This window comes from Agelaius tricolor, unplaced genomic scaffold (assembly GCF_023055355.1).
Source record: "Agelaius tricolor isolate 1412-34295 unplaced genomic scaffold, bAgeTri1.0.p SCAF_18, whole genome shotgun sequence".
In the NCBI taxonomy this organism is placed as follows: Eukaryota; Metazoa; Chordata; class Aves; order Passeriformes; family Icteridae; genus Agelaius; species Agelaius tricolor.
The window spans coordinates 16602810-16614170 of NW_027269278.1; the positions used below are offsets into that span (position 1 = coordinate 16602810).

Here is an 11361-nt window from a genome sequence, read left to right on the forward strand (position 1 = left end):
AATTTTACTCAGAGCAGGAAAAAAAAGTATCAAGGTAAAAACTTAGAATAACTTTTACAAGATTTTCGTTTCTTTCTACCCTTTTGTTCTTGCCATGCACTTGAAATATCTGTGTTTTACATACGGAGGCTTATAGATTCAGCACGCGGATGAAAACCCTTTCTTCTGCGTGTATTTACCGATTTCTCTTTCTTATATATTTTAATTTTGCAGGGATTTCTTTCCAAACATTATCTTTCTATAAAAGAAGCCGCGGGAGCACCCGGAGTTTTTGCTTTCCAGAGAGGATGCAAAAACGAAACAATTCGGAGAAACCGATCCCTTCCCCGTCAGAACTTTACAAAACCCAACAACGGATCATTTCCCCGCTTCCCAAAAAAAATAAAACCGGCTCAAAGTCCTGGTCCTGCTCCGGCAGGGTTGAGTTTTTCGCGGTGCCTCCGTTTGCAGGATTTAGGAGTGGGGAAGGAGGACCCGGCTCTGCCAAACGCATCTCGGGGCAAAAATAATCAAAATAATCAAAAATAATCAAATAATCGCGGGTCCGAGAGCTCCGTGGTAGCAGGGGGTATTCTTTTCTTCCTTACTTTTTTTTTTTGGTAGTTGTTGGTTTGTTGAATTTGGAGGGGGTGTTGGTTTTTGAGGAGGGGTTTTTGTGGGGTTTTTTTTGAAATTATTTCTGATTACCTGAAAGAGGCCCGGCAGGAGCTCACCCTGGGGAGCAGAGGAATTTTCCCAGGGCAGCGGAGAGGCTCCCTCGGGGCAGCCCAGCGCCGAGTGCGGCAAAAGCAGCGGGGCCGAAGCGAGAATTCGCTTTTCTGGAGCAAAGGGACGGGCAGGAAGGGCAGAGCGGCCATCCCGGGCAGGCCCCGCGGGAGCGGCGGGGACAGGGACAGGGACAGGGACACACAGGCCCGGCTTGCCCCAGGACAGCCGATTTCATGGCTCTCCGTTGTGGGTCACAGGCTGCGAGCAAAGGGGACACGGCCGGGAGACGCCAGAGAGGAGCCGGGGGTCAGCGCTTGTAACTCAAATCACACGGGTTCATCGTGACATCCATCCCCGTGGAACTGATCCCTCGGGAAGGGGCTGATCCCTCGGGAAGGGCCTTTTCCAGACAACAGGGATGGATCGTGCTGCGGGAGCTGATCCCTCAGGAAGAGGCTGATTCCTCAGGAAGGGCCTTTTCCAGAGGGCCGGGGTGGATCCTGTTGCGGGAGCCCCGGGGGAACGCGCAGTTCCCGGCGGGGCTGATGCGGCACCCCCGGGCCGGGCGATGCCGGAACGCGGCCGGTCCCTCACCCCTGCGGGTGTGCACGGGCGAGGACAGAACACTTTGAAGACAAATTAAAGCCCGAACACCCTCTCATGTTAAACGTGACTCCCCCTGAGCGGCCCGGCCCCCCCGGGCTCCCCAGGAGCGCCAAGCGCGCCCAGTGACATCGCAAGACGGATCGGATTTTACACGGCCGGCAGGAAGTACCCGAGAAGTCAGACCTTTATCTCCTCTGGAAAGCATCGTGCGGACAGACAAGCCGCAAACACCCTGAAATCTTGCGGCAGTTTCGGGCTTCCCGGCCGAGCACCGCTCCCGTTCCCAGCGGAGCCGCTGGGACCCCTCTGCCCGGGGCAGGCGGATGGGGACAAAGCCCCGCCGTGTTTAGAGCTTTTTGTCCTTCGAAGCAGCCCAGACTTGCCAGTGCCCGGAAGGTATTTCGTTCTTGAAACTGTTTTCCTGTCCATCAGCAGACACCGGTGCGTCCCGGCCGCGGGACGCGTGTGACAAAGCATTGTCACATCAAAATCTCGTCGGTCGTTGAATTCCCCATCCCTAAAAAACACCCTATGGCTCTTGCCCGGAGTGCTTCCCCATGGAAACATAACGAACAAACGCTGTGGGGATTACCTGGACGCGTAAAAAAAACTTTTCCGGGAGCGCAGAAAACCGGCGGGTCCGAAACAAGCGCAAATAACGCGACCCCTGCCCGGGGACGGGGAGAGGGCGACGGGAAGGTCGGAGAACTCCCCCATCGCTCTCTGTTCACCAGCGAACCCAGCACAGTTACAAGTAGAAAGGAAAAAAAAAAAAAAAAGTTACAGGCAGGGTAAAATTAAAGCTTTTCATTTATCTGCCCAGCTTTCGCTTCAGCCGCGGGGGTAAAACTCTTCCAGCACCCGAGGTGCAAGAACCAGCTGAATTGTCAGATTCCAGGCACGGAGCCCAGGGCAGGAGGGGAAACTCCACGGAGGCATTTGCTCTCCAAGTGCTCCTGCCCGAGTCACCGCACCCGAGTCACCGACGGAGGCGGAAAGAGGCGGCCGGGCCAGCCCCGGGCGCGCCCCCCGGCCTGCGGTGCCCAAAGCGAAGCAGCACCGGAGAGCTTTTACCGGGGCGTTTACCCGAGCTCTGCACCGACTGTCGTGTAATAAACGGAGGGCTCCGTGGTGCTGCTGCACTCCGTGCTGTGCCCTGACAGCATCCGCGCTCTCCCTGCGGTTTTTAGGACGCGATCATTTCCTAAAAACCCGGCGGGGTGAGCTGGGATGGTGGCAGGGCCACCTGGGTCCCCTGGCTCCGGTACCGGAGGAAGCCCCGGGCTGGCAGCGCAGCGGTCCCGGGCGCCGAGAGAGGCCCCTGGCCAAGGCCAGATTCGCATCAAGGTCCAAACTCTTTTTTTTTTTTTTTTTGACGGCCGTTAGAGCTTGAAAAGACCGGGGGAAAACAAGAGAATAAAAACCAATTTTGTTAAATGGGGGAAAAAAAGAGGGGGGAAAAAAGGTAGGAAGGAAATGAGGTTTTAGCTGCAGCGGAGTGCCTGGACAGCTCCGAAGCATTTTTTCCACTCTGCAGAATTCCAGAGGAGTGAAAGTAAAAGCTTTGCTGGCCCCAGCCGTCCCCAAAGCCCCTCCTGGAGCCCCGGCGGGACCCCGACACGCACGGCGATCCCATTTATTCAGCCAGGGCTCGCCGGTTCGCAGCACCTTCCCAATGGCTTGGAAAGAATTCCTGCCCAAAGGACCCTGGGGAGCCCTCGGGGACCCGCAGAGGTCCCGGGGTCCCGGCGGCTCCCGGCGCCACGGAGGGAAGCGGGAGATTGGCACCGCTTCTCGCAAGGAAACCCTAATAGGCTATTTCTGGACTACTGGCTCTTAACAAATCTATAGCACCTGAAGTGTTAGCACTCAATTAGTGACAAGGTTTCAAACCCCAGCGTTTACTGGCGAGGTATAAACAGAGTCCTCGGAGATAGCTGGGAATTAGAACGGGAGGGGGCCCTGGACATCTTAACCGGCTGGGATTAAGAGGAAAACTTTTTTAAAAGGTACCATCTCTCTCTCTCTAAACAGTCCGAGGTGTCGAAAGCTCCGAGGGAGAGAGGATGTGCCCTCTGGAGCTAATTGCGGGGTTGGGGATTTCTTCTCTTTGTTTGGTTGGTTTCAGCAAGAAAAGTTTTTCGTGTCCTTTTTTTTTTCCTTTTTAAGAAAAAAATAGAAAGGAAAAAAATACGAAAGCACCCTAAACCTAGCACCTAGCATTAATCACATTCAGCAATCCCGGAGAGAAGCAACGAGCGGGTGTGGACGACAACCCTGGCCTGCGAGAGGCCGGGGCAGGCTCAGTCCCGAGGGGGCAGCGAGAGCAACCTGCAAACAGAGTGAGGGCAGCGGGGGACAGAACAGGACACCCCCACTTTCCCCGACAGGCAGAAAAAACAGCAGCGGAATTTCACCCTATCTCCCCCACTTACACCCCTGGGTCTACAGAAAGTGTTTCAGGGCGCTCGCTCCTCGGGGTCCTGGCTCTCTTTACCCCTTTTTTCTTTTTTTCTTTTTTTTTTTTTTTTTTTTTAATGTTATTTAAACGCGATCAAAAACGAGTCCGCAAAAGTTCAAAGCGATGCGGGAGAGTTCGGGGTCCCCACCCGCGGGGACACCCGGGCTGGGCAGGACCCTGCGGGCTGCGAGCAGCGTCCGGAGCTGGGGGAAGCTGTCCCTTTGTCCCTTCCTCTGGACAGCCGGAGCCTGGCTTCAGTGGGCTGCTGGAGAGCCCCGAGAAAGGGAGAGAGGGGCTGGGAAAGGGGGGAGGAATGGGTGCTGAGCCCCGACCCGGAAAGTCCGTGAGCTGCTGTACGTCAGTAACTGATTCATCAATCAGCCGGACACAGAGCAGACCTGGCCTCTCTTTGCGGAGTGTTTGCTTTTTCACCAATTATTGCGGCCCTGCAGCTCTTTTTGTTGATACAGTAGTTCTAAAAAGTGCTAATGTTCATTTATCAGGGGGCCGAGCCCGGGACTCCCACTAGTTGTGATTCTTCCAAAAATATAAACACGAAGAGAAGGGCTGAGGCTAAAGCCCCCATTTGTTTCTAAACTGCAGTATTAAAAGTGATGCATTGTTGAAGATAAAGCGGAGATAACGCTGTCTGTCTCCAATGAATGTCTCCCCGACGCATTAATGACATTCCAAATGATAGCTCCGGCTTATCGTTCAATTAATCACTTCCACCCTGTGCAGCCGGGCCCACATCGATCGGCAGCCGCCGTGTGACCGGGGGGCTGCAGGGAGCCCGGCATCCTCCACGAACCCCGCCCCGCCGGGATGCGCTCCGGCCTCCAGGGCCCGGGAAAAGCCCCGGGGCAGGAACGGCCGTGCGAGCTCCGAGCCTGAGCCGGGAAGGAGCCGGGATAAAGGAAGGGAGCGCTGCAAGGCGCTGCTCCCATCCCGCAGGATGGGGACGTCGCCAAGGCGAATTTGAGCGGCGGCTCTGGGTTTGGGGAGGGTCGGGATCGCTTCGTTATTTCAGCCCGTATCTAACCCACCCCTCAAAGCTTGTAATAAAAAGGAGGCAACGAGGTTCAGAGAGCCCGCGGAGGGCCAGGGGTGCCGCAAACACTCTGCAAAGCCCCTCCACAGGCCCCTGTCCCCAGGCTGCCTCCACATTCCCGGGGCACTTCACCCTCGCTCCTGCAGCAGAGGAGCATCCATCCATCCCCTGCAGTTATTTCCCAGGAAAAGCCTGCAGGAAACGCAGCCGCGAAGATCGAGCCCTCCCCTCATTAAATCGCAATATTTCAGGCCTCCCTGTTCACAGGGATCGCTCCGACTGTCATCGCCAGATCCGGGGCTGCCTCGCCAACAAACCGCTGCCAGCAGCGCCGCCCGCAAAAACATCCGAAATTCAGCTCCTCGGGGTGCCGAGACCCAAAATCCCGGTGGGGTCCGTCCTGCTGGGGGGGTGGGCAGCGCTCACCTTTCCACCCGCCCCGGAGGGTCCCGTCCTGCGGGAGGAGAAAGGATTTGCACAGCTCTGACCCCGCCACTTCCAAGAGCGGGGCTCAGCCAAGGGCCCCCAAACTCACCGCAGCCCTTCAGGCTTTCTCTGCTCTGCTCCCACCGAGCCCATCCCCGTGCCTCTCTCAGCCGGGCGCTGGAGCGCTAAAGGAGATTCTTTATTTATTTCTAATTTTTTTTTCTGGACCCCCCCCTAACCCACCGAGCCCTGAACCGCCCCTCCGCAACCTGCGACTTTGAAGCCAAGGTTTATTGGAGCGGCTCCACGCGAGTTAAATGAACGAGCCCCACCTCTGCTCCATGAACCGGGGGCCGTGCGCCCACCCGAGCTGCGGGACCCGGCCGGGGACAGCGGCCCCTTGCTTTACCTACCCCTCCCATACCCCTGGGTATTTTGCAACACCTTCACCCGCGCTTGTTTTGATTGATTTTTTTAATATTTTTTTCCCAGACAGTGTCGCATTTTTTGTTTGAAAGCTTTACAAACAAACGAGAGGAAAACCCAGTCGGCATTTCCCTCTCCAAAGCCAGGCAGGGGCTGCTCAGAGTCTCTCTGCTGTCAGCTGGACTTTGCAATCATTATGCTGCTTTAGAAAATCTGTATAAACCCTGAGCGCGGATTTCCCCTTCAGCGCGCTTCACACAGCGGCGAACTCACGTTTTTTTAGTTCCTGCCATCGGATATTGCAGAATACTAAAAACGAAACCTCCGTTCTCTCACTTAAAAAAAAAAAAAATTAAATCAGCACATATTTGGTTGATGGTTTCCTCCGGGCCTGTTTATTTAATCTGACTGTATGATAGATAGCATCAGATAGTGACTTTGTACGCATTAGGCCATTCTTTTTTGTTGATTTTTTTTTTTTTTTTTGTTTCAAATGGATGAACAAACCCTCCGCTGCAAGGCTGGATAAATGCAGTGCCGCCCCTTTAAAAGAGCGGAGCTGTTTTTGAGATGTATTACTATATTAGGTGACATGGAACTTTGCATCTCTCATACCATCACCGCAATGTTGGCCAATAGAAAGCTAAAGTCACCCAAAAACTGCCTAGTCCCTCCTTCCCTGGCCTTATGGTCCGCTCCTACCTGGCGGCAGTGCACAAGTCAGGGCTACTCTCGGGAATGCTATGTGCCCCCTCCGGGAGCCCACGCTCCACCGCTGCTCCACCTTGGCCGCTCCCCACCTCCTTTTCCATGACCCTGGGCTGCGGCCGCTGCCCCGCTGTCCTCCGCAATGTTTCCTAGCCCTGTGACAAGCACCCCCTTCTCGGTGAAGGATATTCTGAACCTGGAGCAGCAGCAGCAGCAGCAGAGCCTGGGCTCCATGGAGCTGGCCTCGCTGGCCTCCCCGTCCTGCATGCTGGCCACCTTCAAGCAGGAGGCGTTCGGCACCGAGCCCCCGGCCCTGCCCGACCTGCGGGACGAGCTGCCCGAGCCGCCCCCCGGCAAAACCGCGGCCGCTTTCCCCGGCTCCTACTACGGGAAAAGCTTCGTGGAGATGGACTCGGCCAAGGAGGCCAAGGCAGACAAGAAAGGTAAAGCCAAGCGCTGCTGCGCGGGGCTCGGGAACAAGGGATGGCAGGGACATGGGGAATCTCCCAGCAGGGTTGGGCGCTCGGGCGGGGGTGCCCAGGGCTGCGGGGGACAGGGGACAGTGCGGGCTGCGCTCGGTGCCGGGGCTCGGTGAGCGGCAGCATCGTTATCCCGTCCCGGGCCCTGCGGGAGCGGGGCTGAGCCCACCCGGGCAGGGTCCCGCTGACCCCGGCCCGGACACCCCCGGGGATGCGCCCCTGTCCAACGGGACGGGCAGAGCTGCCACACGCGAGGCCTCGAGTTCGGGCACAAACCAGGTGACAAATGCGATTCCTGACTCGCTCGGGGGTCGGGATGGGTTTCAGCACAAAGCTACGAGCGATAAATCCAGGCTGGGGCACAGGCGGGCGAGACTCACATCAGCGCACGGGGCACCGTCGTTTTCAAACAAAAACCACGGAAATTTTGCTGCAGAGGTACCTAAAGAGCGGGGCAGGGCCGGTCCTGCTGCTGCAGGAGCGGGCGGCCACAGCGGCCTGCGAGGCCGAGGAAGAGCCAGGACTCGCTCGCTCTTTATTAAATACTAATTTATACATTTTTTGCACAATTTTTCCCTCCCCCTTTTTCCCTTCGCCCCTATATTTTGCTGCAGAACTCTGTTCCTTACACAAGAGCCTGGAGCAGGAGAAAAGAGACCCGGAAGACCCCGAGCGCCCCAGACAGAGGAAAAGGAGGAAACCTCGCGTCCTCTTTTCTCAAGCCCAAGTGTACGAACTGGAGAGAAGGTTCAAGCAGCAGAAATACCTCTCGGCCCCCGAGAGGGACCATCTAGCGAACGTCCTAAAGCTCACCTCCACCCAGGTGAAAATTTGGTTCCAGAACCGAAGGTACAAATGCAAAAGGCAGAGACAGGACCAGACGCTGGAAATGGTGGGGATCCCTCCCCCGCGGCGGATCGCCGTGCCGGTGCTGGTGCGCGATGGGAAGCCCTGCCTGGGGGAATCTTCGCCCTACAGCTCGCCCTACAATGTCAGCATTAACCCCTACAGCTACAACGCCTACCCCGCGTACACCAACTACAACAGCCCCGCCTGCAACGCCAACTACAACTGCAACTACCCCTCCATGCAGCCCATGCAGCCCTCGGCGCCCGCCAACAACTTCATGAACTTCAGCGTGGGGGACTTGAATTCGGTGCAGGCGCCCATCCCGCAGGGCAACGCGGGCATCTCCACCTTGCACGGCATCCGAGCCTGGTAGAGCCGCCCCCGGGCTCGGGACATTGCCAGGCTGCGGGGCTGGGGGTGGCTCAGGGGAGCATCCCCGCGGATCCCACGAGTGCGGTGGCCACGGACGGGGCGGGTTTTGGTATTTCGTGCGGGGACAGGCAAGCACCGGTGGGGGATGCCCGAATTTCCCGGCTCCTCTCGGCTCCTTTCCACCCAGGTCTTCACCCTGATAATTCCCCTCCTTCCTTCCTGCAAACCAGCCGGTAATTTCGCGTGACTTGTTCCCAACAACACCCAGCCGAGCCCTGCAACTCTCTCCCTTTTTTGTTTTTCTTTTTTTTTTTTAACTTTTACTCTATACTAATTATTATTATTGACATCCACATTTAATTTTTGCACTTCCCGTACGGTCCCCGCTGTTCAGTCAGTTCGGCATCTCGGCACCCCCAGGTGTCCCTTGCGAGGGATGAGGACAGACAGACAGACAGACTCCCGAGAGACACAGACACCCCGGCCCGCCAGGTCCCATAGGGTTCTGCACTAAAACGTGAGTTAGCATGAAAATGCACTGTCCGCCCCTTCGAGCGCGCTGCCCTTTGCTGTACGAGCTGAGAGATCAGCGAGTTGTCATTAAAGAGAGTGGCTGAACCTCGCGTCCCTTGCGTTCTTGCGCATCCCGGACATCCCGGGGCTCTCCGGGGCCGCCCGCCCGCTCCGGGAGCCTTTCCCGGCCGGTCCCCACTCCCCGGGTTTGTGCAGCCCCTCCAGTGCTCTCAGCATTCCCGTTTTGCAGCCCTCCGGTGCGCTCGGCATTCCCGTTTTGCAGCCCTCCGGTGCTCTCGGCATTCCCGTTTTGCCGCCTGCAAACGGTGTTCGTATTTTAAAGAGTTTTTTAAATTATTTTAAAGCCGCTTTTCGAGCTCCCAGCCTGGCTAAGCGCCGCCCCGTGTCCCCGGGCTGGGATCGGGACCGAGCCCATCGTTCCCAGTCTCCGGGAGCGCGGGGCTGGTTTGTTATTCCCTGCACAGAAATCGCTGCAAAGAGAGGTACCCACACCCCAAGTCACGACCCAAAGCCCCCAGACTGCCCCCAGCCCATCCGCGGGAGGTTTCCACAGCCCCTGCCCCTCCTGTCCCCATGGGGGGAGCACAAAGGAGCCCCCGTCTGTCCCCAAAGTGCCCAGGGACAGCGAGCGGGGCTCCCCAGCGCCCGGCTCCTGCCTCGCCGCTGCCGCTCTTACGGTAGTCGCTATCAAATGTCAATTATTGGGAGTGAGAAACAACAAACATTGTAATTCAGCGCAGTCACAACATCCTCTGAGAGTGTCTGAGGCTGTCCGGCCGGTGACAGGGCGATTAGGGGGACCTGCCACCCCTCCTGCCTCGGCCCTATCGGCCCCATCAGTAAACAGGGATGGAGACAGGGTGGCTGTGGCCCTGGGACAGAGGATGAAAGGCTGCCGGGGAATGGAAGCTGCCTGCAGCCGCTCTCCCAAGCCCACAGACCCCTCCCGAGGTAGGATTGCACCGATAAGGAGCTCCCAGCTCCTTCCAGCCCCTGCGAACACCAGAGCAGCGCCGGGTGCTGCCCACCAAGCCCCCAGTGCAGAGTGGAGCACAAACACCTGTCTGGGGCTCGGGGCTGGCAAAGAGCGACCTTCAGCCTCATCCCGAGGGGAGTCTGTCTCAGGGAGCTCACCCCACAGAGCCACAGGGGTCTGAGACAAAGGGGACTCGAGGCTGCCGGCATGGGGACAGGGCTCCTGGGCAGGCCAGAAGGGAGCAAAGCCACCTCCCCTCACCTGGAACCATCCCCAGGGCTCCCTGAGGGCTTTGCCTTAGGGAGACACAGGATCCAGGTGGGAGAGAGGCAGCAGAGGAACCGGGAAATGCCCTGCCTGAGTGAGGAGAGCCAAGGTGTCCCAAGAACTCCGGGAAAATATTATTATTCTAACACCATATAAAATTTTAAATTAAATATTTGCATATGACAAACCTTTCATACCTAGGAGTGAGTTTAGTTATCAGTAACAGTTCTGTCATTTTTTCAGATAACTCTTGGATGGAGAATCTGACTGAGTGGGGCAGGAGAAAGCTGGGTTTAAACTGGCGAGGGGTGGGGGCAGTCACAGTTTGGGGCCACAGTTTGCCTGAGCTGTCAAATGGTCACAGTGGTGCCACCGTGCCACCCCTGCTGTCACCACCACAGAGCTCAGCCAGGGCCAGAGCACACAGGGAGCCCCCAAAAGAAGGACAAGTCCTGAGTTAACTTGGGGGCAGGCATTGAGGCTAAAACTCGAACTTTCAGAAACCATCCCGAAGCAGGGCCCTTCTTTAAGTGGGCAAACAAGACAGACAGCAGTGAAACTTCAGAAAAAGCCACAGGAAAAAGTAACTCCCCACATCAACACAGAACCCTTCTCACACACTCCCCACATCCTTTCCCTTCCTCAGACACTGTTATTTTCTCCAAACAAGTTCATTTTCCTCCCATAATAACTCAGAGCTACAAACTATCAAGAAATCTGCCTGTCCAGTGGGATTTCCCTGCAGTGGCTGCTCTGGGCACCAGCTTTGGCTCTGATTTCCAGGGCTGCACTGTGCTCATTCTCAGCAGGGATGAATGTCCCACAGCCCCTGCTCACACGTTCCCCTCCTCCTGCGGGAATTGCATCACGAGCAGATGCAGGGCAGGGTGAGACGGGGTTTGGAGCAGCAGCCGGAGCCTTGGAGCCGGCTCAGGAAGTGATTTAGGAGCGGACACGAGCACAGCTGCCTGGGCCGGCGCTGCCAGGGGCACAGAGCCTCGGTTAAAGACCTTCCATCAGCTGGGTGAACGGGAAGAGCAAGGAGATACAGGAGGAATGACCCGATGCCTCAGCTTTTCTATTTTTCAGATTCTGTGCTGCTTTAGTGTGTGGGTCTGGGCTCACATCAGGGGATGCTGAGCTCTGTGCACAGAGCAGGGACACAAAACAATTCCTGCTCCAGCTGGGCACCAAGGACAAATGACCCAAATCTCAGCCCCAGAGCACAAACCCCGTGGGCTGGAGAGAGAAAAACAAGGATGGGACTGCAGGGGCTAAAGCTGGGATGGGACAATGAACTGCAAGATGCAAATGGAGCAGAACTGATCCCAGGGACAGAGCCCGTGCCCGGCCGTGCATTTTGGGGCCATTTGGGTTCATCTTGGGTGCAGCCCTGGCTGGGCTCTGGTGCTGCCCAAGGTGCATCCATGGAGGAGATGCTTTGAATAAATCCCTGCTTTATTCTGTAGCTCTGTCCAGCCTCTGTTCTAGCTCAGCC

At 56.9% G+C, this 11361-nt stretch overlaps 1 protein-coding gene across 1 annotated transcript; it reads left to right on the forward strand.

Annotated features, from left to right (window-relative positions):
• Positions 1-6528: 6528 nt before the first annotated feature.
• NKX2-5 (NK2 homeobox 5) lies at positions 6529-8252 on the forward strand. The gene is made up of 2 exons (XM_071443751.1): positions 6529-6829; positions 7480-8252. The coding sequence occupies exons 1-2, from the start codon at positions 6529-6531 to the stop codon at positions 8085-8087; spliced, it is 909 nt and encodes a 302-aa protein (XP_071299852.1). The 3' UTR covers positions 8088-8252.
• The last annotated feature ends 3109 nt before the right edge of the window (positions 8253-11361 follow it).

Coding starts and splice junctions, on each gene's coding strand:
- NKX2-5 (XM_071443751.1), top strand. CDS start 6,529: ATGTTTCCTAGCCCTGTGACAAGCACCCCCTTCTCGGTGAAGGATATT. Junction 6,830..7,479: donor GGCCAAGGCAGACAAGAAAG/GTAAAGCCAAGC, acceptor ATTTTGCTGCAG/AACTCTGTTCCTTACACAAG.